At 42.0% G+C, this 23,938-nt stretch overlaps 2 protein-coding genes across 2 annotated transcripts; both read right to left on the bottom strand.

Annotated features, from left to right (window-relative positions):
• Window positions 1–2,000: 2,000 nt before the first annotated feature.
• Window positions 2,001–7,814, bottom strand: atf7ip2 (activating transcription factor 7 interacting protein 2). The gene is made up of 13 exons (XM_035616279.2): window positions 7,762–7,814; window positions 6,717–6,960; window positions 5,663–5,759; window positions 5,400–5,531; window positions 4,924–4,992; window positions 4,787–4,824; window positions 4,617–4,657; window positions 4,483–4,535; window positions 4,098–4,143; window positions 3,830–3,909; window positions 3,569–3,679; window positions 3,285–3,478; window positions 2,001–2,423 (listed from the first exon to the last, which is right to left on the bottom strand). Exons 2-13 carry the CDS (start codon window positions 6,929–6,931, stop codon window positions 2,204–2,206), a joined length of 1,296 nt encoding a protein of 431 aa, XP_035472172.2. The 5' UTR covers window positions 6,932–6,960; window positions 7,762–7,814; the 3' UTR covers window positions 2,001–2,203.
• Window positions 7,815–8,610: 796 nt separating this feature from the next.
• Window positions 8,611–22,575, bottom strand: emp2 (epithelial membrane protein 2). The gene is made up of 5 exons (XM_035615708.2): window positions 22,379–22,575; window positions 12,655–12,929; window positions 12,453–12,561; window positions 12,198–12,338; window positions 8,611–11,546 (listed from the first exon to the last, which is right to left on the bottom strand). Exons 2-5 carry the CDS (start codon window positions 12,730–12,732, stop codon window positions 11,377–11,379), a joined length of 498 nt encoding a protein of 165 aa, XP_035471601.1. The 5' UTR covers window positions 12,733–12,929; window positions 22,379–22,575; the 3' UTR covers window positions 8,611–11,376.
• Window positions 22,576–23,938: the final 1,363 nt, after the last annotated feature.

Genomic DNA, 23,938 nt, shown 5'->3' with positions numbered 1-23,938 from the left:
GTGCAGTTCCATCCATGCGCCTTTACGGTGAATAGAATTCCAAAGTATGCCATAGTAAATTGACACTCATTGCAAATAACTCTAGACTAATTTTGAGAACTTTTTGCATCCTAAAACTGCCAGAGAACCCTGACAGGGGTGACTTGATCATTTTTCCGGGGCAAAAGTCTCCATAACTGTATTTTGGAAGCTGAGATTCAGTACAGTACATGTTTATAAATGTAAATTGAAAATAGATCAATCCTTTGTAGTGGCAAGTTGAGTAAGCTCACTGGGGTTCAGGTACGTCCTGCATCTTTTCTTTTCTTTGGAGACCAAGGCTTTACAAGTATTACCTTTGCAGGGATACCGTTTGCCGACACATGCTACGCCGCTGTTCACGACTCGAACTTTAAGTGGAATGTTTTTATCAGAATTGACATTGGAGGTTGTCCATTTTCATAGAGAACCTTAAAAAGTATTCCACACATTTCAAGAGCTTTAAAATACACAATCTTAAACGTTAAATAAAACGTAAAAAGTAAAATGCGGGTGATAATGAGTCAACGTGCGTTTCAAACACACATTCATGAAAGGTGTAATACACACACCATCCCCTTTCCAGGAGGGGAAGGACTGACGAAGCAGGCCGACGTTCTGCCAACACTACACTTTGGAACTTTAAAGAACATATTTGCTATCTAATCACTGTCTACTCCACCTCCGCTTTTTTTCTATGGGGCTTCGCTGCACCATCTTCTTTTTTTTTTCAGTTCCCGTTCCTCGTCCTCTTTTTTTGTTTTTTTTTAAGCCCTCTCTCCTATGGTGTCAGTTCTAATTAGGCCAATGTGTGAGTTAAAGTGTGTGTGTCAGAGTGGATGTGGGCTGTGTGATTTTAAGTGGTCTTAGGAGGCCCATCAGTCTGTTGTGCTTCCCTACTGTGTAAAGGGACACACACACACACACACACACACACACACACACACACACACACACACACATACACACACACACACACACACACACACACACACACACACACACACACACACACACACACACACACACACACACACACACACACACACACACACACACACACACACACACACACACAGCTGATGCTAGGAGCAGAAATGCAATGTGGATCTAATGACTCCCTTTACAGTTGCACTCCCACTCCTCCACACACAGCATAATATCAAACTGTGCCCGATGAACAACAGCACGAGCACTAGACCGGATCCTCTTTGAAACTACTGTAATAACCACAAAGACAAAGAGCAACAGAAAAAAAAAAACAATTCAGTCCACCACAACCTTTAGCTTTGCATCACGTTTAGAAATGAAGGGAAAACTTAACCGAGAGAAATGTGTCAAGGGCTGTGTGTGTCAGTAGTCCTTTGGTTTGACGGTCATGTTAGTTGCTGTGTATTGTTTTCCTCCGCAGTAATGAGGGTTTCTTGGAGTCAGATGGCCAGCACCACTAAAGTTGTTTTCAGACATGAACTCGAGAAAATTGGGACATTTTGCAGTGGGGACTGACCGGAAAAGTACCTGAGATCGTCCACAGTTTTTATCTTACATACAGCCATAATAGATGTTGTTTTTATCTGAAAAAGTGTCCCCACCACTTTTCAAAACCAAGTGCCGCCCACGAACCCAGGTGGATCAAAACTAAACCAGCCGACAGGTTCACCACTAACCATTCCTTTAGTGGAAATCTATGTGTATCACATATTCATGTTTATCTTTACAATAAAAAAGTGCTCACTCTTACATAATTATTTCCACACTATTTTGAGGCCGTAGACTCACTTTCATCTTTGGAAATCATTTTGTTTCTACGGCATGAGAAAACTTGCATCCCGTCCTCCACCAGATCGTTTAGGTTTGTTGTGTACTTTACTCTCGGCCATCAGCCAAATAAACTGTAGGATTTCATACTTGAATGACAAAAGTTGAAGAAAAAAAAAATCTTAAATAAAAAAGGGGGCACAACAGAAGCGGTAAACATCATATACACATGTTGGTTCCTTTAAACCTTGTTTTATTTGGTTTCAAAAAGGTTGTGATTGTCGACACTGCCCCCAAAAAAAACTTGGGGAACTTGAAAAAGATGCTTTGTACAACAACTTAACTAAGAAAAAGTACAAACGTGAATAGAAAAGTATATCCCACTTCAAGTAGGTGCTTGTATTGTCTGTAATTTGAAACCATATCCTCATCCCAACGAGGCCGGTATGGCTGCAGTCACGACTTTACTGTACGGCCCCCACCGGCCAAACGTGTCTTTGCCCACCACGGCAACACACACCTTGTGCCCAGGCTTGTACTTTGTGACCATCACACACATGGGCAGTGTGATGGCTTTGACTTCACCGAGCATTTTCCACTTTCGGAAGACGCCGCTGCCCTTAACCTTTTCCGAGGTCATGAAGATGCTGTGGGAGAGAGAGAGAGAGAGAGAGAAAGAGAATACATGAACAGGCTGGGACAGCTGTAGTGGAGGGCGCTGTGAGACTGATCTGTGCTTCCACCTGGCAGTCATATGTGGACATAACCCATAAAGCATTGTTGCTGTCATCAACCTGGTTGAGAGTGGCTGCTTCTTTCAAAATATTAATCAAAATCCCATCAACAATTTAAATACGAATGGTTTCATCATGCAGTGAAAATGATTTTACATTTTGTCTAGAAAACAAGATCACACAGTCGTGGCACCAGATCACCAGGGTGTTGTATCCATCTGGCAAACGGATTCTCAGGTTCCTGAGAATATGTGGTATTATCTTCTTGTTTCTTTGGCATATACAGTATAATAGTAAAGTGAATACCTCTGGGTTTTGAAATTTTGGCCCACATACAGATTTTTCTTTGGACATGTAATAGACCAGGAGTATTCAATTAAAATTCAGGGAGGTCCAGTTGGAGAAATTTTGGTGGTTGGTGGTTGGTCCCGGAGCGAAACGGCGCTTTAGCCCTGGAGAAAGTGAAACTTACCCCCTGCTTCCCGACTAGGGCCAGCCGCGGATAGTTGTAATACGTTGGACGCCAAGCAGTGTAGTGACAGCTAACGCTCCACCAGTAAAATGGAACGCCAGTCAAAATTTGCTATTCTCAGTGATCTATCAGTTGTGGATCCGGGTCCGGACAGGATGGCGTCTGGGTCCGGATCTGGACTGCGGTCCGCCTTTTAGTGACCCCTGTCATAGACTAATGTCCAAAGACTAGACTAAATGATTATCTTATCTTAGGAACCTGCTGTCTTAACACACCATCACTTGCCCTGTGCTGCCTCTCACCTGTAACTATCCATGGGCGGTGCACAGGGGTCTTCCTCCACTACCTTCCAGAGCACAGAGAGGCCTGGAGGGTCCCTGATGAGGGCCAAGTGTACTTCTGGACCCTGGGGGATGTTGAATGAGGCCGCTTCCGAGTCCAGGACGGAGGGGACAGTGGTGGAGGGAAGTGGAGGGTATAAGAGCTTGACATTACGCTTAGAGAGGGGGAGAGGAGTGGAGGTAATGTGAGCAATCAGTCAGTCAAGCAAATGACTAGTTTTGGTTGGTGTGAGTGTGTATTTTACCTGCCCTGAGCCTGTGTGCTTCGGGATGTTATCCCTGCCAGAAGAAGGACTTTCTACTCTCATAGTCGCAGCCTCTGGCTCCTCAGTCATCCTGGACTTGTCAACATTTTTCTGAATTGGAAACCCCCCCCAAAAAAATAGAGATCAGCAAATTAAAAAAGGGAAAGAATTATCAAAAAGAATAGTGAAAAAGGCAAGGGATGTATTTTACGGTCATTACACCAAATTCAATTCAAAATATCAAATAATGGTGTAACCTACATTACACTCAGGAGAACCCTGAGGAGTGGGAACTGGAGGAGCTGAGATCTCCCTTAAATCCTCCATGGCAGCCTCCCAAGCTTAAAACAGAATCACAGGTAAGAGGGGATGGGACAGGGAAAGAGTCTAGTTTATTTATTCATGTACTGACCGACTCCTGTTACTGAATTTGGTTCATCATAGTTGCTCAAGTAATGCTTCAAGACGAATATTTAGTCTCGATTAAACTTGAACTACTCGAACATTCGCTTGCATAAAATCATTTCACCTTCATTATCGGCACGCATCTTCATCATTTCCTCTTTTGTGGTTTCCTGCAAAGAAAGGACAAATCAACTAGAGCCTCAGTGTTTACACTGTTTTCAAGTAACTGAAAAGAGAGTAAGCCACTAAATTAATAACATGTTATTACTTTAATCCTTTCCTCTGAGTATACCATTTAATTCTTGACTCCAAAGCCTCAACTCAGATGACTAACTATTGTCCAAGTGACAATTTACACTGATCTATGAGGAAATGTTATATTCTGGTAAACAAACATAAACAATTAATAACTCTATAGACTAAATGCATTTCCCTAGTCCTTTATAGAAGCTGATCATTTAGTATTCCTTTCAATTAAAAATTCATTAAAATTGAAAACACTTGTTTACCATCACTTGCAAGAACTCCCCACTCTTGCCCGTGCGATCCATGCTCTCTTTGCCTGTTGAAAAATAAAATTGCATTCAATTAATAAACAAGAGCAACAATTGAAAATGTTGACTGGTGCTCGCTGGGCTCTTACTCTGCGACACGGTTTCCACAGCTTCATCCTCAGAATCTATCCTGCAGAGTTGGACAATGAATAAAATAGTCTCAAAACATTATAAATCCAAAGAAATGCAATTGTACAGATTTACATAAAGGACATGACTCTCACAGACGACTCATATTAGCACACTTGGCTCTAAATACCTGATGATGTCCACGTTAACAGGAGACGGATGTTGACTCTGAACGGCAAATGTTTAAAGTGTGTGTTAGCATGCATGTCAGTGCATTAACAATTGATACGCATTTACATGTACGTGTGTGTGTTAACTGCATTAAACCTTTTTCTGTGTCTTTGTCATGTGGGCGAGAGCTGCTTCTGTTCTCTTCGTCAGCGTGTTAATTCGAGTCTAAGAAAGAGAGTTAGCGTTCTGTAAAGATTTATTGGGAAATAAATGAAATGTAAACATTTGGGACTTTGCGTTTTGCAAGATAACAAATGTCAGGGTGACAAAAATATACATGCACAGGTGAATGTACAGTTCAGACAAATTTACCTTAATGGAGAGAAAATTAGGGAGTACAACAGCATAAAAATGGGTGAAGGTTGACAGATGAAGAGCAGGTTTAACACGATCTGTCAGATTTAGGATGACAGAGGCAGAGGGGAAAAAGACAAGAGACGCGAGATTTTGAAACAGCTAAAAGAAAATGAAGAATGAAGTGAGATAAAAGAAAGAAGGGAACATAAGTAAAGAACAAAGAAGGCTGGTGGGAAAACAACAATGTAAAAATGTGAACCACTACTTCAACCGACCTCCAGTTTTTGGATGGTGCATTCAAAGTCCACTCCACGATCCAGATTCTCAATAGTTTCTATTAAACACTGCAGCTTGGTTTCATTCGTTTTCACTGCACTGTGAACTTCCTGCTCAATTAGTGTCTGTACCTGTAGACACACACACACACACACACACACACACACACACACACACAGGCAAATGGCAATGCAATTCAGTAACTTCAGATGTACTGAACATGCATTTGCATGCACAGAAATTGCATAAATTTGACGCTCACACAGTCTCCAGTGTTGTCTCTTACTTCTGACTGCGAGACTTTTATCTTTTTATGATTGGCTCCCGAGGATGTTGGCGTGGAGGGTAACCTCTTCATTCTTAAGTGCAAAATACATAAAGAGAGACACAAATATACACAGGATGTCAATATTCACCATGCATTATTTTGATAAAGTTTTGTTCCTCCGCCAGAATTGCATGAGAAACACTTTGTGTCTTCCATAGGGGGCAACATAAAAGGATTGTTGTCCTCAGTCCACTGCGGTCGCAACTAACTCCCTCAGTCTATCCTGAGGAAGGTGTGAACGGCCTCCCAATCAACTTGGGTCGCTAGTAGGCACTTTTTACCCTGAAAAGCTTCACTGCAAAGACCACGCACATCAGGAGATTCACACAGATTCATACGTTCAGATTCATCTTTCGTGCATTTGCTCGACTGGCGGTAACAAAAATTGGCAGCAGGGCAGGACAGACCTGGACAAGAAAAGCAGCTCTGTATGTGTCAATTATATTTAGAGCCTGACCGATGTGGATTTTTTCATAGTGGTAAACATTGGCGCTGATACTGATATGAAGAGCTGCAACAGTTAATCGAATAATCAATTAGTAACCGACTACTAAATTAATGGCCAACTATTTTGATAATCGATTAATCGGTTCAAGTAGTTTTGATGAGAAAAAAATGTCAAAATTGTCTGATTTCAGCTTCTTAAATGTGAATATTTTGTGGTTTCTTTGCTCCTCTGTGACAGTAAACTGAATATCGTTGGTGTGAGGACAAAACAAAAGATCATCCTAGTGATTTGGGAAACACAATCGACATTTTTCACCATTTCTTTTTATTTTATGAACCAAATTACTAATCGATTAATTGAGAAAATAATGGACAGATGAATCGATCATGAAAGTAATCGTTAGTTGCAGCCCTACTGTCTGTGAAAGGCTCATATCGGTCGGGCTCTAATAAGTCGCTCAAAGCTACAAACAGCTTTGGCAAGTTAGAAACAGTCAAGGAGTTGTTGCTGCAAGCAGGAGGCTGTCGAAGGTGAACTCACTCATCCAGGAGACACTGGGCCACCTCTGCATCAGATCTCAATCCTTCTGTGGCTTTCACTTCCCTCCACCTCTCATATGCCAATCCAATGTCCACCCGAGCTCTCTTTCTCGACGTGCACGTTAGCTTCTGAGACATACGTGTTCTTTTCGTGGCTCTGGAGGAACGGTTTACACTGTCTCCAGCTGGGAAACCCTCATCTTGAACCTCGGCCATTTTTTTTTGTTCTTCAACCAGACTTGTTACTGTGGAGACAGGAGTTGCACGCGGACGTCATCAGTGGGCTGACTACGTCATGGGACCTGGCAGTAACAACAGCCAGCGTTAATTTGGCTCCTCTCCTACATTACTGGACCATGGACTCGGCGACCTTGTTTTTTTTAGATATGATATAATTACAATATGTCGGCCTCAGCAATATCATCCACCGCACAGTGCTGCGGTAAATGTAATGCAAACCAGTCCATACAGATATCAGTGGAACAGAAGTTGTCCTGTGTCCTGTCAGTCCTCCATCTATTTTCATTTTCTGGCAAAAGTCAGTATCTCACAGAAAAACGTATGAATCAAACGGATTGAGAGCAACGTTTAATATCCAGCTGCAGCAGCTCCTCTCACACGAGTCGGTCCGTGGTTGTCATACCTGAAGGTGCTGATCAGAAGTCATTATTGAACTGTCAGCTCCATTGGAAGCTACACTGTCCCAGACACCAGACAATCACAAACAAAGTTGTCCTTGCAGTCTGCGTGAGCTACTTCAATACACTCATATTTCACTGGCTCATGTGCCGGTGTTGACGACATTAGACTTGTGATCAGGAGAACAAACCGTTAGGAAACATAGAAGAGTATCAGGCTAACGAGCCCTGGCTGCTAACAGAGCTAGCTCACTTTTAGCTACTTTCTTTTTTTATAATTCCTCTGGCTGGGAAATAAGAGAGAAGTAAGACTGTTAGCGTTGACGACGTTGAAGAGGGCTACCGTACAACTAATTTGTTCGAAAGAGGTCGTTAAAATGACTTAAGCATCATTTATAGTAGAATTACCTGAGACCGGATGGTCACCAGCGTCGTGTCGCGACTTGGTTCCACCTACTTCCGGCCGGGCCCTTTCACAATAAAAGCCGAATTTCCACAACTTTAAGGGTGCAAACATTTTATGATTTGCACTAAAACCGCACGCATTTGAAATAAGAAAGCTTCTCACATGTACTCCATCCTCACAGCATCATTCAGGGACTGTGTAAAAGAAAAGAAAAAGGAGAAAAAAAACTGCAAAATCAATCCTCAGTCCTGTTAATGCAAAATTTTGGTTTTGTGATCATTGGTGTATTTTGATAGCAATATAAAAATAAGAAATCCACAACACAAATGCAGGACTTTGTGACAAATACATATTTTTATATAATATTATAATATATGATAACATATATTTAGCATTGTGTGTGACGTATATTATTCCTGACCAAACTTATGTCTGGCAGATGGTTGACCTGCGAGGTCTGAAGGCCTCTGCAGGAAAGCCTACAGGATGTTTTATGTTTGTGAGTCGCATCCATGTCCCTGGCCTTGGGAAAAGATGTGTCTTTAGACAGTCTCCATTCTCAAGAAGACCTTAACAATCCTGATATGACATCTAGTGACCTAGACTTGTTATCCGTCCCCTCCTCTTTGGTATATTACTGATATGCTTCTATTGCACGTTAGACCAAGAATCTTCTCTGTCGACAGCTCTGTGCTGTTATAAACTCATATATTCAGGTAAGGTCAACCAAGGCTCATTGAGTTCATTTTTTAATGAAATAATGTTGGTGTTACAAGAGGGAAAGTAGTAGTAGTAATCAGTGTGTAATGGATGGATACCCGATTCTGACATATTTGGCACAAACAAAGATATTTTATCCATTGTAAAATACATTTATTGAGATCTACATCTGATGGGTGGGGAACACAGAAAGAAAAAATAGCACCTATAAATTCTTGCAGGGGAGATGGGTCTTTGTTCCTGAATCTGTTGAAAGTTTGCCAAATCTGTGGTTTTGCGATTGGAGCAGTGGGATTCACCAAGTTTGTTCATTTCAGTTAATCTTGACAGGAGCTTTACAAATGGTGTACTTTTCTATCAGTCCACTGGGTGTCAATAGCAGACATATATTTCGGTCTAGTGAAGTAAAGACAGATCTTGCCACTGAACTTGCAACGGAGGTCAAAATAAATAACCCGCTGTAATTGAAGTAGCCTAAAAGGGTGAACTGCAGCCTGTCGCAAACATAAACACTCCCATTAGTCATTATATGATAAGCAGTGTCAGATCATATTTTTTTTAGTTCTTAAATAATTGACATGTTTCCACCATAAAGCCACATTAGACTCTCAATTAATGGGTAATTAATACTTCATCAAGCAGTATAAATGTTTAAACCCCCCCAAAAATATATTTTTAAAAACAGATCCCCATTAATATATTTTTGACCAAGTTACAGTTATTTGTCAGTATGGCCCTGTGGTTACTAGTACAGATCTACATTGACTAAGATACAGTACATCTATATTCACACAAAACACACTACAGGAAAAATGATCAAAACCATAACATTTCCAAATCTAAACCAAGAGTAGCTCTAATAAATCCGCTCTTAAGACAGACTGCTGTAGTTCCTGTGTAGAACATCTGCAACAGTGGATGCAAAAAATTGATGTTCAAGTTTTTGATTTATTCATGATTTAGATTGGTTTTGAAATTAAATCAAAGCTTAATAATTAACATAAACACCTTTTTCAGCCTGTGGAACAACAACAACTTACTCAACATAAGTTTAAGGGATTTGCGGAGAGACAAAAGCTTGCATGCAAACAGGAGGCTTATTATTTAGTTTAACACTCAAGATGACATTTTCACAAAAACTAAGAACGACAAAAATCATGATCTTGGCCTCCAATATGTTGTTTTGATCGTTTTCAAGTATCATCGTGGGAAAACAGAGCAAATTCTTCACTTCCCTGAATCTTCATTTTTAGTGAGCCGGTATATTTCCTGGCTCTGTGGTCCAACGTTCGTCCAACATGAACATATTTTTGTCACCTTACAACCCAGTGCACCACTGTTTGATTGTGTTTTTGTTTGTTTTCTTTTTATTTCCTATATGTTTCAGGTCCTAGTAGCTACCATGTCAACTGTAACTGTGGCCAGAAGTAATTCTGGAAACAGACTACAGTAATGGATTTATCGTCATTAAAATGCAAGGTCATGTGTCCATATGGATGCATATGGGCCGCATAAACAGTAGCTTGGCCAGAGAAGGAAGTCTTACTTCATACATCCTCTGTCACGTGCTAAATTAAACAACAGTGGTTTTCAATAAATAGTGTTTGTCTTCTTTTTTTTTAAGTGAAGCTGTGAACAAAAAAGGCACAATAATAACAAATATATGTTCATTCCTAGTTCAAGTTTGCATGTATCTTTCTCATCATTTTAAATCCCAAAATATCACAGCACATCATTGGTTCCTTTTTAACCAACAAAACACAAGTCAGTAACATAAGATTACATACAAAGGGTTAAAATCCTACATATTATACCACAGCTACTGCTTCACTACACTTCCTATATGTTATGGATAACATACGATTCTCTCCTTTTCTTTAATACACACATACGAAGACTACAGTTCAGTCTTAGAAATAGGTTTTTGGCAATTACCTGAACTATACATAGCAAATACAGTATGTACAAAAAGAATCTGTCGACAATAGCTTCATGAAATAAAAAACAAAAAAAGTATGGACCATTTGGAACGTCCAGGGGTTGTGTCCCTGTAAGGCAAACCTCCCCACATTTCCTCTTCAACCTTAAACAGATATTTCAAACATAGTTCCTAAGAATGATGTGGGATTAAATAGGCAACGAGACGAGTGTAAGAGACGAATCAATTTGTTGGAACACAGCTCATATCATGTGTAATGGCTGATGGGAAAAGAGGTAAGTCAAGGCACAGTCTCACCAAAGCTCATCTCCGGCTCGACTCATATGTGGAGTAATGAGTGATTTTAAGAACATTTGCATGGAGCAGATTTGACCTCAGCTTTATGCAAACGAACCTGTGAAGTGCTGTGTACCAAGCAGGCAAAAGTCTTTTTACACTTATCAAACCAGGCATTAAAAATCAATGTGAGTCGTGGTGTGTTCCTTGCCCTCGATGTTTAAAGAAACAGTTTAGCGGCTGTAATGCATTAAAACACAAATACAAAGACAGCTGGTCTGTCGACTGTCAGCCAGACTTCACGAGGCTCTGTTAAAAAATATAGTGAGGCCGCTCAACTTCACACAATAGGAGTCTGGGAAGTCCTAACACACCTTTGCCACATTCAGCGAGAACAAAGTAGCATCAGAAAGGAGGAGGGTGTGTGACTATTCTGGGTTTTGAGTGTGTAAAATTAACAAAGGCACGTCCTGAGGCTCCATAGTAAATTGAAATGGATTTGATATTTCTGGCATATTTCCTTACCTCCAATGGTATTATAAAATGTAAGGGTTAAACAGAGAGCATGTGTCGGCATGTTTGTTGAGGAAAAGAATATGTCTTGATGTATTTTGTGTCCAAGTGTTCCTATTTATACATATGAATATTTTTTGGCGAGGCTCTGCGTCAAGCCCGTCCCGTCTTATTTGCGCTTCCTGAGCACCAGGTACATGAGGCCGCTGATGAGAGTCATGGGGAAGCTGATCCAGGCCAGGATGTAGGAGGAGCCGTACGAGCCGTCCTGGAGACTCGGCATGTGGAAGGTGTTTTTCTGCGCCGTGTAGATGGATACAGCGATCATCACACATAGAGCTGGACGAAGGAGAGAGCAGGAGGGGGGGGGAGGAGGACAGAAGTTGCACTTAATAGTTGATAAGTGAATATCATTCAAACTCTGACATGCACAACAGTTACTTGTCTCTTGCAGCCAGTGGGGGGCCCTTAAAAGAACAGTTTGTCATTTCGGGAAATACATCTTTTTGCTACCTCTGTCATACCTACCTGTTAAAAATGAGGTGACTGTCAGCTTAGCAACGTTACTTAGAACGTTCAGCAGATCACAACGCCTTGAGACTTAAATCTTTATTCCTTACATTTAACAGTGTGAACTATATTGAAACTTCCCTTTGCTCTTTTGTGTGTGAGTGTTTTGGGTCATACACATTGTGTCTGAATGATGGGAAAAGTTTGGCACACAAGATACAGAGTTGCTGACACCATTCACAGAAACATGCTGGAAGAAAGAAAGCGTTTTTTCACCAGACGTCCCCATACACTGGGACTTTAACTGAGTTTAAATCGCACAATAATCATTTTCAATAGGACACAGGGTGAGGTCATTCCAGTCCAGCCTCAGAAATGTGTGGACAAAACTCTTGCCACAGTTATTTACAGTATGTTGATCCTGGCTAATGTGGAAGTCACCATAAATTCAAAAGATTAACATGTGCGTGTGTCACTCACAGGCCAATAGCTGGATAACCGCGGTGAAGAGGAATCTCTCCCCCTGTTGGATCTTGAAGAGCTGAAGGATGAAGACGAAGAAGCTGACGCAACACAAAATGGATGCCAGGATCATAGTGGCCTGAACGGCCTGCAGGTAGGCTGAGGGGAATGAGGAGAAGAGGTGATCACAATACAGAAACAGAAGCTTACACACACACACACACACACAAACACACACACACACAGGTTCAATGGAGCTGTACACCGTCTTACCTGCATCAGTCGTATGGCTGTTCTCCACAGGGACGCAGGTGGCGTTGCAGGAGTACCACAGGTCGGTGAAGATCACGTCGCGTCCTGCTGGCGTCACCACCCACCACGCCTTCAGCGGGGAAGAAACGGAGTTGTTGTTCAAAATAATGAAAATGTCATTTGCTGCCATGCAATTGTGTGTTCACTCCTGGTTTATACTCACATTGTGAATGGTTGCAACAAAGCACAGGATGGCTGCAGCCAGGTGGAAGAGGATGATGAAGGCTAAGATGATCAACATGGCTGCCCTTCAGACTTGTCCGCTGCTTCTCGCCCGTTGGTCAGGCCAGTTAGAACGTCTCGCAGGCTGTTTCAGTTGGCCGTCTCTGTCGTTTGGTGTGTGGTGGCCCCGCCTGATGCCTGTGTGAGTGTGACGTCTGTGTGTTTATGCTGGTTTGCAGGTGAGGGGTGGACCAAGGTCTCTCACGTGAAAGGATTCTGTTGGGAGAGACAAAAATGTAACACGTTAATAATACAAACAAGCACACAAAAGATGAATCCCCCGTTTGCCATCAGGTTGTAAATGAAGTACATATGTACAATTATTGCACAGGTCCTGTAGTCTGCAGCCCCACAGGATTGTAAACATGTGTACATGCAGTACGCCCACAACTCGTGAGAAATTGCAGAACGAACATTCGGATTTACATATTTGGCTTTTTTGCATCACGAGCATTATGAGAATAAAATTGCTCTGACTTTATGCAAACTTTCATTTATCTTCTAAGTTTCAGAAAAAAATACATATATCATTAATTTGTCCTTCTCTGTGTAGCTGTAACATGTTCAGTATTTCTGATCCCCCAAATATTTAATGATTAAAAAAACACAACATGTTGAATATACAGGAAAAATGCAGCTTCCATTTAGACTTCAATATGGAATTGTGTCAAATTCTTAGAGGAAAAGGAAATGCTGTAAAGGCAATAATCCAAGTAGCCTTCATATGCACTTGCAGCAACTGTTACATCTGCAACCAGTTACCAAAATGCATAACATTTCCAAACATCCATAAACAAACAAAAAAATTGCAGGGTTAATGAAACAGCCAGAGAAAAATATGTGGCCGCCCTCAAGTCTTCCCACAAATTGCAGAAAATGCTACGGAGACATGGGACGAAGTGTGTGTACGTTGTGTCCCGTGTACCTATGAGTGTGGGTGAGTGTATGCACAGTTACAGTATGTGGGCGTGTGGTGTTTACTCTGCAGTGATTGAAGCCCTTAATCCCGACTATGGCTTGTTGATAGTACCAACTGTTTACACCGTCAGATGAGCACTCGCTGTGCTCTGTTCAGTCTTAGGTTGAACCAAAGCATAAGAGCATAGCAGACAATGTCATCCACTAATACCAAGAGAGCTTCACGCATTGAGATGTATTTAAAACGACGCAGCCACAGGACCCCTTCATGCATTCTTCAGTTTCATCATGGAGATCCTTTTCTTTAGGCTCACATACTGCGAGTGAGCCTGTGATGTTCTTTTCACATCGAAATAGACATTTGAGACAGGTCAAATACAAAACAAACAAACTCATCTCAAACTAAATGTCCAGATGAGTCAGGCTTCAGAAAACGCTGTTGACAGTCATAACAGGTGTGCAAGAGATGAAACCTGGTTTGTGTTTTTGTAATTCTGTTTCTGAACTCTTCTCCATTGGTCTTTATGTATCCGCCCTTCTACTTTGTGTGATGCTTCTTTTTTGTTTTTGCTCACATGTACTGATCTACCACAACACTACAACCCGCTTGTACCTCTGTGAACTGTCCCGAAGGGTAAATTCCATTGAGTAGCAAACAAATCCATAAATCCAAGTTTTTTTTTTATTCATTTATGAAAGAGGTTAACATTCATACTGCTACAAATAATCACACAAGACAAGATTCTGAAACCAACATTTCTTTCTGACAAAACCCTCAGGTAACGCAGTTTCGAGGGGCTGTTTTACAACGTAATGACTGTGCAGCGAAGACTTCATTCCTGATACCACTAAACTTGTCTGCCCTCTGTTTACACTTTACACATCCAAAATTACGCATGTGCACACATATGATTTTGATTGCTGGGGCCAACTAAAATCCCACCAACGCTGCAGAAACTATAAGCGGGCGGAGACACAAACATGTTTAAAAGCACATGTGAGTTCACGCACTCACTCACGCACACACACACACACCCACACGCACACACACACACACACCCACACGCACACAAACACACACACACACACACACACACACACACACTCACACACACACACACACACACACAGAGCCAGACAGCAGAGGAATTATCCCTCTCTGCCAAAATGGAGACACAGTAAAAACAGCCTCTCTCTCTGCCGACAGGAAGCAGGCCAGAGTGTTTGTGAGGGAGCACGCGGCGGTGGGGCGTGCCAGAAGAGAAGCCCTCCCTGTCTGAGTTGGAGGACGGGGGAACGCCATCTAAAGTAAGCTACACACTTTGATTCACTTGTCATGGGTTTAGACAGGAAGGTAAACGAGTAGTGATGTGCAATCCCACCGATTCTCTCTCCGATCCGATGCCGAGTAAAGCCAAGGGTGGTGTTGCTGACGTCGATACTTTGCACAAGAGCTTAATATGTTCAGAATTAAAAAGTAGGGCATTTCAAATTAGAGCCACGTAGTGACAGAATTCTCAGCAACAAAAACAAAAATATAGTCACACTATATCAATAAACAGTGCACAGTCTAGCTTATTCTCTACAAACAGATACGAACAAGATTTCCTCCAGACCAAGTAAGCAAAAGTGTAAATATCGAGCTTTCAATATGAGAATCGATCCTAGGACCCACATGTTTGGGATCGGAAGTATAATATTTCAGTTTCGATCCAAGAGATTTGCAATCCAAACTGAGGTAGACCTGGCAACACGAGCTTTGATCCGTGTGCATCAATGCCAGCCTATAACATACTATATGGTTTGTTAGTTTAGAACTCAATATGATTTTATAGATGACACTTCAGTCGTGTACAGCAGTTTCATGAACTGCAATGCAAAACTCATTGGGGGATTTCTGTGAAATCTATAGCCATAATCATTTAAACACAATACAGGATATGTAGGCATTGTATATTGTAAGAGGTCTGGCTTTTGCTGCCTTAGGCCCCTATGAGTTCCCAGAAATTCAAAATGACCATGGTGAGAGAAAGAGGGAGAAAGAGAGAGAGAGAGAGAGAGAGAGAGAAAATGGAAAACATGAAGTAGAAGAGTTGGAAGGATCAACGGTTTAAATGATATATGAATCTAATCTGACCTGCAGGGACATTTTTGGAGCAGTAAATAAACTTCTAGACATGTAGACACACACACACACACACACACACACACACAGCTGTTCTGATTCCATTTACAGCTGCTTTCTCGCCTCAGCAAAGAGAGGAAAAGGGTGGAGGAGCGAGGGAGGAGACGGAGGGTGAAAGAAGGGAACCTCATTGGTGGGAAATGGAGGGAAGAAAGAAAAACAAAAAACATGAGCGTAAACCCACACACGGACATACTGTGATGTACACACGCATGTATATATATATACAAAGAACTCAAAATCGCAAATATATAGCCCGCCGAGAAACTCACAAAAAAAATGAGAGACTCTCCGGCGGAGTTTAGACGACTGAAGTTAATTTAAACGATGTAGACTGCAGACATAAAAGCCTGCTGATGACTATTTACTGTTTGTGTAAATGATATGTATACTTTACCCTTTCTGTGTGTGTGAGTTGTAGAAAGATTTATTACTTTGTTTGTCCCAACGGCCATTATTTTTCTACATATGAGGGTAGTTATGTAAAAAAAATGCAAATATTTCAGCCCATTTATTATTGTCATTGAAATTGCTGTAGACTTTACTTTGTGTTTGTCCACTACTTCCCCCGTTTTTAATGAGCAAGCATAATAATAATCAGTTCATGAGGACCAATATGTCTAAGTTTAATGAACCATACATTCATTACAAATCTCACCACCCTCCATTTATCTCTCTCTCTCTCTCTCTCTTGCTTCCCCCCCCCCCCCCCCCCCCCCCCTCAACGAACAGACAAACGTTAACCTAAATGTGAAGCCTCGAATTCCCCGCGGATCCCTGGGAACGGTGTTGCCTTGCAGAGGCTTCACTCAGCGTTGATAGTAAAGTGTGAAAGCGCTGATACTCACGTCTGACACCCGGCAACAGCTGCAGACACACACACTCACACACACACACACACACACACACACACAGAGAGAGAGACCACATGCATGCTGTATACATTAGCTCCGCTAGGCTGGTATTCATAACATTGATATTTCACACATCTTCACGCCTTATCCATCATAATTGGCACATGCAAACACTGAGGGGTATATTTCCCTCAGCTGTGGTTGTTCAATCATCCTCCTGTACTCACTATTCATCACTGATAAACCATTGATAAACTCATCTGGAGTATGATGCACTGATGTCTAACCAAAACAAAAGACACGTCTATTGTATGTGGTCACTGGGGATAAGTGACGTGGGCTACACAAGAGGGTTTCAGGGGTTTGAGGCTCATGGAAGGAAGGAAACACACCAAAACTACCACTTTATTCAGCATTAGAGCACATGCTTTGTCACTACTATAAGCATTTTCCTATGGGTTTTTTTGTACATGATTTACAGTTTCCCTTTATGTTTTGCTTTTCAAAAGCCCTGAATACAAATACAAAATAAGGTCAAATAAAAAAGTGTACTGTAGATTCCTGTAAATCACATATTTTGTCAGGTAGGCTGACAAATTCTGTCAGACTCCAGCCTCCTCCCCTGACACACACACACACACACACACACACACACACACACGCTGGCAAACAGGCACAAATGCTGCAATTCCTCTCCTCCATTCAGCCTTATAATGGGAGGCTGGGGGACTCGGCGCAAGAGTGCAACTGTGTGCACGTGTGCTGACTGACGGATTCCCTTGCCTGGTGGAAAATGCTGACTTCCAACATCCTTTTTTTTTTTCTTCTTTTTACTCTTTTCATAAAACACAAAGCCACAGACTTAACTGGGCCTCTAAATCTCATTCCCCCATCTCTCTCACTATCCCACTCCCTTTCTCTTTCTCTCTCTCTATCTCTCCCCCTCTATCTGTGTCTGTCTCTTTCTTTCTCTTTGGCCATGGAAAAACTGACTGAGGAAGGAAAGAAGGCATGAAGGCTTCCAGTGGACACTTAATTGCTACTGAAATGCAACATCCCCTCTCGTCCAAACTTTCACTTTGGGCTACTCTTTGGCATTTACCGTAAAGTGATGCTCATTTTCTTTTGCAAAGTACAGAAAGACATTGTGTTAATAAACTGCATATATAGGGACCAAAAATAAAAGCTACAATTTGCAGTAACAGTTCATAAGTGTCGAAACTGCCGCTTTTTCAAGATTTTACACTTAAGTTTTAGGTGTTACACTTTGCCATATCAATAAAAACTAAAGAAACACCATTCACTGATGAGGCCAGTGAGGTGTGGTTCAAAAAGGTAGAAGGGCACCTTGACACAAGACTCAATGATCAAGAAAATGAATCAACCCTCGTCATCATCATGTTAACTGTTTGTTTTTCCCGGCAAGGCCTTGTAGCATCTCAGTTTCATTCATTCGTGGTAAATATGTGGCGTTGGCAAATGCGTGTGTGTACACAACAACAACAGCCAAGCTCAAGGCTTATTTTTAGAGAAAACAGAAAAAGGGCACATCTTCCAGGGAATGAAGCCAGCAACTAAACAAACAACTTTGTATAGGAAGAGAAGAGAAGAACATCAGACGATACAAACAGGAGAAGGAACGTGCACACGCGCACAGTTGGGTTTTAGCGCGGATGAGCGGTCATCAAATACAGAATTATAGATACAACAGCTAAACAGTTTTCATGCTTTACATGATGGACTTACAAGAGACCTCTCATAGTCAGAAACATGATGCCCGTACACTCGAGTCTCACACTCACCCATTGGGGGAATCCAACCCCAGGAACTGAGACACGCACAGCTGAGGATTTAACCTCAATACAGAACGGTCACAACGCAGTAACTTCTTGGAGCTGAAGTTCTTTTCAGCTTCAGCTCAGATTCTGCTGTATTGTGGCTCGCCTGCGCTTATTGCTTGATTATAAATAGATTATAGCTGTCATGCTTCAATTTGCAAAGTTAAGACATTTATATTTAGCGTCTAACGACGAGCAGGAATCTTTGGCATCTTAACAATTACATTTATTCATAGCCGCGACTTACAAACACAGACTGGCAAAGATTTCCATACATCGCAGATCGACAACGTGTTAACCCGATATGCCGTGTGTGGAGTTCTGTTTATGAATTCAAACAAAGGATGCACTCACTTATCCTACATAGCCAACGGCAAACAGAGCCTCTTATTACTGACAAGCCCAGCCTCATACCTCAACGTTTACAAGATATTTTACAATAACTCATGAATCTATTAGTGCGTCAGCATTCTACATATAAGCTTCTAAAAAAACTGACTTGAGGCTTCATAAATTAAATGTTTTTACTAGTTTGAGTTTAATTGAATACCAGGAGAGATTCCACACAGCAGACATTTCAGCTAAACCAGTGGTTCTGGAAGAAATCATTTTCAATTAATTCCAGCATTGGGCTGTGTCTTTAAACAGTGCATAACTATAGATGGGGACCAGTTGTGCCAATCAAGCATTTTATATATATATAGATATATAGATATATCTATATATATCTATATATACCTATATATATCTATATATAGATATATATAGATAGATAGATAGATATATATATATCAGTTGAAAGAGACAGAGAGAAACACGCCTGCAAGAAAACACAGACGGTGAACTTGACACAATGAGTGTGATGCCGAGGTCTGCCTGCCTGCCGAGGATGGTAAAAACTCTGTGGAGGATTTCTCCCTTTGCTGCCGATGGCCAGTCCGACCACGACAGACGGATCGGTGTTTGTGCGTGTGTATATTGTATCGTTTTATTTTGGTATCATTTGGTAACATTTTGTATTGGTGCGGTGGTGACGGTGGGATTATTGTGCGGCTACAGGCTGTCAACCCCAAATGTTATGGCCACAGTGGCAGGTGCTTGCATCCGAAGGCATGGAACATGATCTTCCCTCTTTTTTGAAAACAGCTGTGAATGCAGTCAATTTTTGGCGGGGTCAAGGTCACATGCAGTGCCTTTTTAATTGGACAACTTTGTAGGGAGACCGCTACATTACTAGAAGTATTTTTGCAGCTGGTGTGAGAGGTCAGGGCTTAAGAGAGAGGACAAACCCATTGCAGTTTTTTTAGGGGTTTTTTTCTGGGCCCAGAGTGTAAAACAAAATATCTTGCCAATGTTTTCAACAGCCTCAACCTCGCAATCCAATGAGGATATCCTGGAGAATCCGACGTGTTCCCCCAACCGACTTCCTCCACTCAAACAACCTGTCTGTGGTCGTAGTGAGAGAGGTGGCCACCGCTCAGCTCACTGCAGAGAGAGGGAGCACTTCAGCTCATACCACTGCAAATATTACAGTCAAACTTTTCAGAAAAGTCTTCATGACTATAATACGAGCTCTGTAACATCGTTTACTGGTTGAAGCACTTCCTGAAAGTTACCTCAAGACCAGGGATGGGAATCAATTCCAGTGGAGAAACTGTTCCAAATTGTCCGAAACATCAGAATCATGTGCCTCTGCGCTATATATATGCTGCGCCAAGTGAATTCTCAACAAGTGGCCAGTGGTGTAATGTTTGTAAAATGGTAGGAAACTTTCCACGTAACACGAGCTTGAATTCCAGGAATGCCAGGCATTTGAAACTCAACGCACGAGTGCCACTGCTTCCGAAACAAGCAACAACAACAACAACAAAAAAGGAAAAATAAAAAAATGAATGCTTTAGAAATAGTTTCTCATTTCGTCCTCATTAGATTAAGACGGACAAACAGCTGCATTGAGGATGAAAACCTACGCAGGCCTGATAAGCTGATAAGCAGAATCAAAAATAACATTAGTATATTATAAACCACCCATTTACACTGGTAATTTTTACAGGAAACCTTTCATGTTGGATAGTTACGTGTGTGTGTGTGTGGGTGTGTGAGTGTGTGTGTGTGTGTGTATGTGTGTGTGCGCATGCATTTGCATGATTTCCACACACATGCCTAATGTGACAGCGCTGAGCGATGACATGGCAGAGAGAACTCAGCTCAAATCCTCCACCCTCATCTATTCTATCATCCTCTCGTTCTCCTCCCTGTCTCCATTCTGCCCTTTGCCACTTCACACGTTTCCTCTAATAGTTTTCATCTGTCAGTACCTTGGCACTAACCCTGCGACTAATCCCGCTCCTATCAAATACCACACACCTTTTCTCTCTCCTGCTGCAGTCGCTACTGTATGAGTGAAAATACTTTCAAATTAGCACTGGCGCTCTCAGGCCGCGTGTCACATCTCATCAGCGCGCAGCACCGTCCAAACACTCCTGGAGCGTTGCTGCTTCTTGGTGCTTGACAGTGTAAATGTGTCACCAGCTGCACTCCGCAGACACGGTTCACTGTCACGGTGTCAATCAAAAAAAACTTCCACATTACCCTCTGCAAGATTAAACTTATATTCATTCATTCATTCATTCATGTAACTGTTTATTCTTCTAGCCATTCTTTAAACTCCCTTTGTGGTTGCTTCACACCTAACATGTGTATGTGGAGGTTTAAGGTTTTTAATGTTAAGGTGTATCACCAAGTCGCTGTCAATGCTATTGAGCTGTGATGTTGCCTCATTGTGAACATTCCTCTGATGCAGTGTTTGAAGAAAATAGACAAATGTGATTTTTTTCAGTGACACTGTATAGTGGTTGTGCAAACAGATATCACATAGAGACAGACTCTCTGTCAAACTCATGTCTCCACCGCCGCACAGCTTGTCTGCAGCCCAGTTTCAGAGACCACAAGGGGGCGCCACATCGAGGGGACACAGCAACCGTAAACCACTGCCGATCATCGAAACTAGTGAGAGTGCAACTCATGTCAAAAATGCTCAATCGGGTCAGTAGTATTCAAAACTGTAGTGCAAAGAATTCTCTTTTTGAACTGGGATGTGAATCATTTTGGAATGATGATCTGACAGTGTTCAGTCCGACAGAACAAACCAAACTCATCCTACAGGGAAATTACTCCTAAATAAATCACATAAAACACATTTAAGATAGAGGAAAAAGAAGCTACAGCAACAAATAAATACATTTAGATTCATTTATAATAGCAGTAAAAGAAAAAAAAGCAAAGTAATGTTACCATATGGCTTAGAGATGCAAATAGGCCAAGTTAGACTTCGTTGGAAAGTCTAACGAGGAATGAAGCAGCTATACTATAAGAAAAAGTGTCTTGTGTTCCAATATAAAAAAGACCAAAATATCTATTTATGTCTCCTTGCCAGGCACAGAACATTCAGTCAGTTGACAGACGACTAAAAGTTAACACACACACACACACACACCGGTGACTGACAACGCCCCTTTCATTACCAACGTCCGAAACTTGGAGCGAGAGAAGCTCAGTTATGATCTGTGTAAAAATAAATAATAATTGAAAAAAAACAAAACGATCGAACATAAAACGATTATTTTTAGAAAAATAAAAACCTGCTCTCCCTTCCAGTGCGGGCTGTCCTCGGGGAGCTCGGATGGAAATCTGAATATTAAACCTGGGGTCTCAGTGCGTAAGAACAGCTGGGCTCACAAGTCAACATTGATTCTATTAAATGGACATTTTCAAAATATCGTGTTGGGTTTAAATGGGACATGAAAATCTCGCCAGGTCCGTGCAGCATTCAAACAATATGCAAACTAAATATCCACAGAGTCGACTCACCGAGAGGGAAGCTGTGCGGGGCTCCAGATGTGACTGTGCGTCTTGGGGTCCAAACCAACCCAAAAAAAAGAAGGTTGGTGAATTGCAAAATTCAAGCAGTGAAGTGAAAAGTACTGCGAGAAAAACCGCCTCAGTGACAAGACGCGACAACGCGGGAGCTGCGGAATCCTACTAGTGGTGCCAAAAATAAAAAAAAGTTTGAAGCGCACGTTCACGCGGGCCGATCGTCGTGAGCGCGCGTGGGACGGCTCCAGAGCTGGATGGGTGTGGCCTGGGATTTAATATGCTGGGGAGTGTGTGTGTGTGTGTGTGTGTGTGCGTGTGTGTGTGTGTACGCGCGTGCGTGTGTGTGTGTGTGTGCGCGCGTGCGTGTGTGTGTGCGCGCGTGTGTGTGTGCGTGCGTGTCTCACATGTGCTTGTAAACCATCGCTGTGTCTTCACAACTTGCTTTTAAGGTGAAGGGTAGAATTAGGTTTAGTTTAAGGTCAGGGTAAGCATGATGTCAGGCCTCACGAAAATAGACTAACAAACGTGTGTGTGCGTGTGTGTGTGTGTGTGTGTGTGTGCACGGGAAGATTGGGGTTTAAACCTCAGCGGAAAAGTGTCTATGAAAAAAATTCATAATGGGAGTCAGGGGGGAAGTTTTTAAAGTCTGTCCCCTTACATGGCAGACAGACTGGGGGGGGGGGGCAAGGAAAACAAATGAAACAGAGGTCAGACAGAGGAGGAGACAAAGGGAAATTAAAAAGATAAAAAAGGGATGAGAAGTCAAAGAAGAGGGAGGCATGAAGAATGGGGCACATGCTGAACGTGGGGCCCGGAGAAGAGCACCGCAGGAAATGGAGAGGTGAAAATGAGCAATGAGTATGAGCAAAGGTTTGCACATATTGTTGTTGGAGCAGTCACTTCCCTGACTCTTCTATTTGTATTCTATCCTATTCTTGGATTGCTTCCTCTTTTCTTTTCTTTTTATACATGCAGCAACGGCATTTCTGCACCTCCCAGAAAAAGCTGTGCAGCGCGGAGACTTTTAAATTTGCTTCTGCTCAAATGTGGGTCTCACCCCTTGGAGGACACATGGTTTACTTCCATGCGAAGCATTCACAGAAAGGGTAGAGTAACCGACGCGCTACAGAAGGAGAATCACTGCCTGTCTCCTGCTTTCCATCTCCCTGCGTCATAGTTCCACCCTCTGTCTCAATGTGAAGCTCCAACAGCTGTTGCACTAAAATGTCTTAATGGCGCTTTCTGCTCTCAGTCTTGCACACAAGCGCATATTTGGTCAAAGATGGCTTGAGTGCTCCAGACTTCACAGCATGCCTTTGGTCTCGGTTTGTGTGTGTGTGTGTGTGTGTGTGTGTGTGTGTGTGTGTGTGTTTTTATATACAGTAATAAAACACTATGTTTTTAAGTTGTTGTGCAACACTTGGAGTTAGTTAAGGGGATATTTTTAGGAAATACACTTCTTTTCTCCCTTGTTGACAGTTAGATGAGACGATAGGCCAAGATTGGTCCCCGTGAGACTGTGACGTGTCATTTTTCCGGTTTGGTTTTTGTTCT

The sequence above is a fragment of the Scophthalmus maximus genome, chromosome 17 (genome assembly GCF_022379125.1).
Source record: "Scophthalmus maximus strain ysfricsl-2021 chromosome 17, ASM2237912v1, whole genome shotgun sequence".
In the NCBI taxonomy this organism is placed as follows: Eukaryota; Metazoa; Chordata; class Actinopteri; order Pleuronectiformes; family Scophthalmidae; genus Scophthalmus; species Scophthalmus maximus.
Note: the sequence above shows the minus strand (reverse complement) of the source record. Positions and strands in the feature narration are given on the sequence as shown.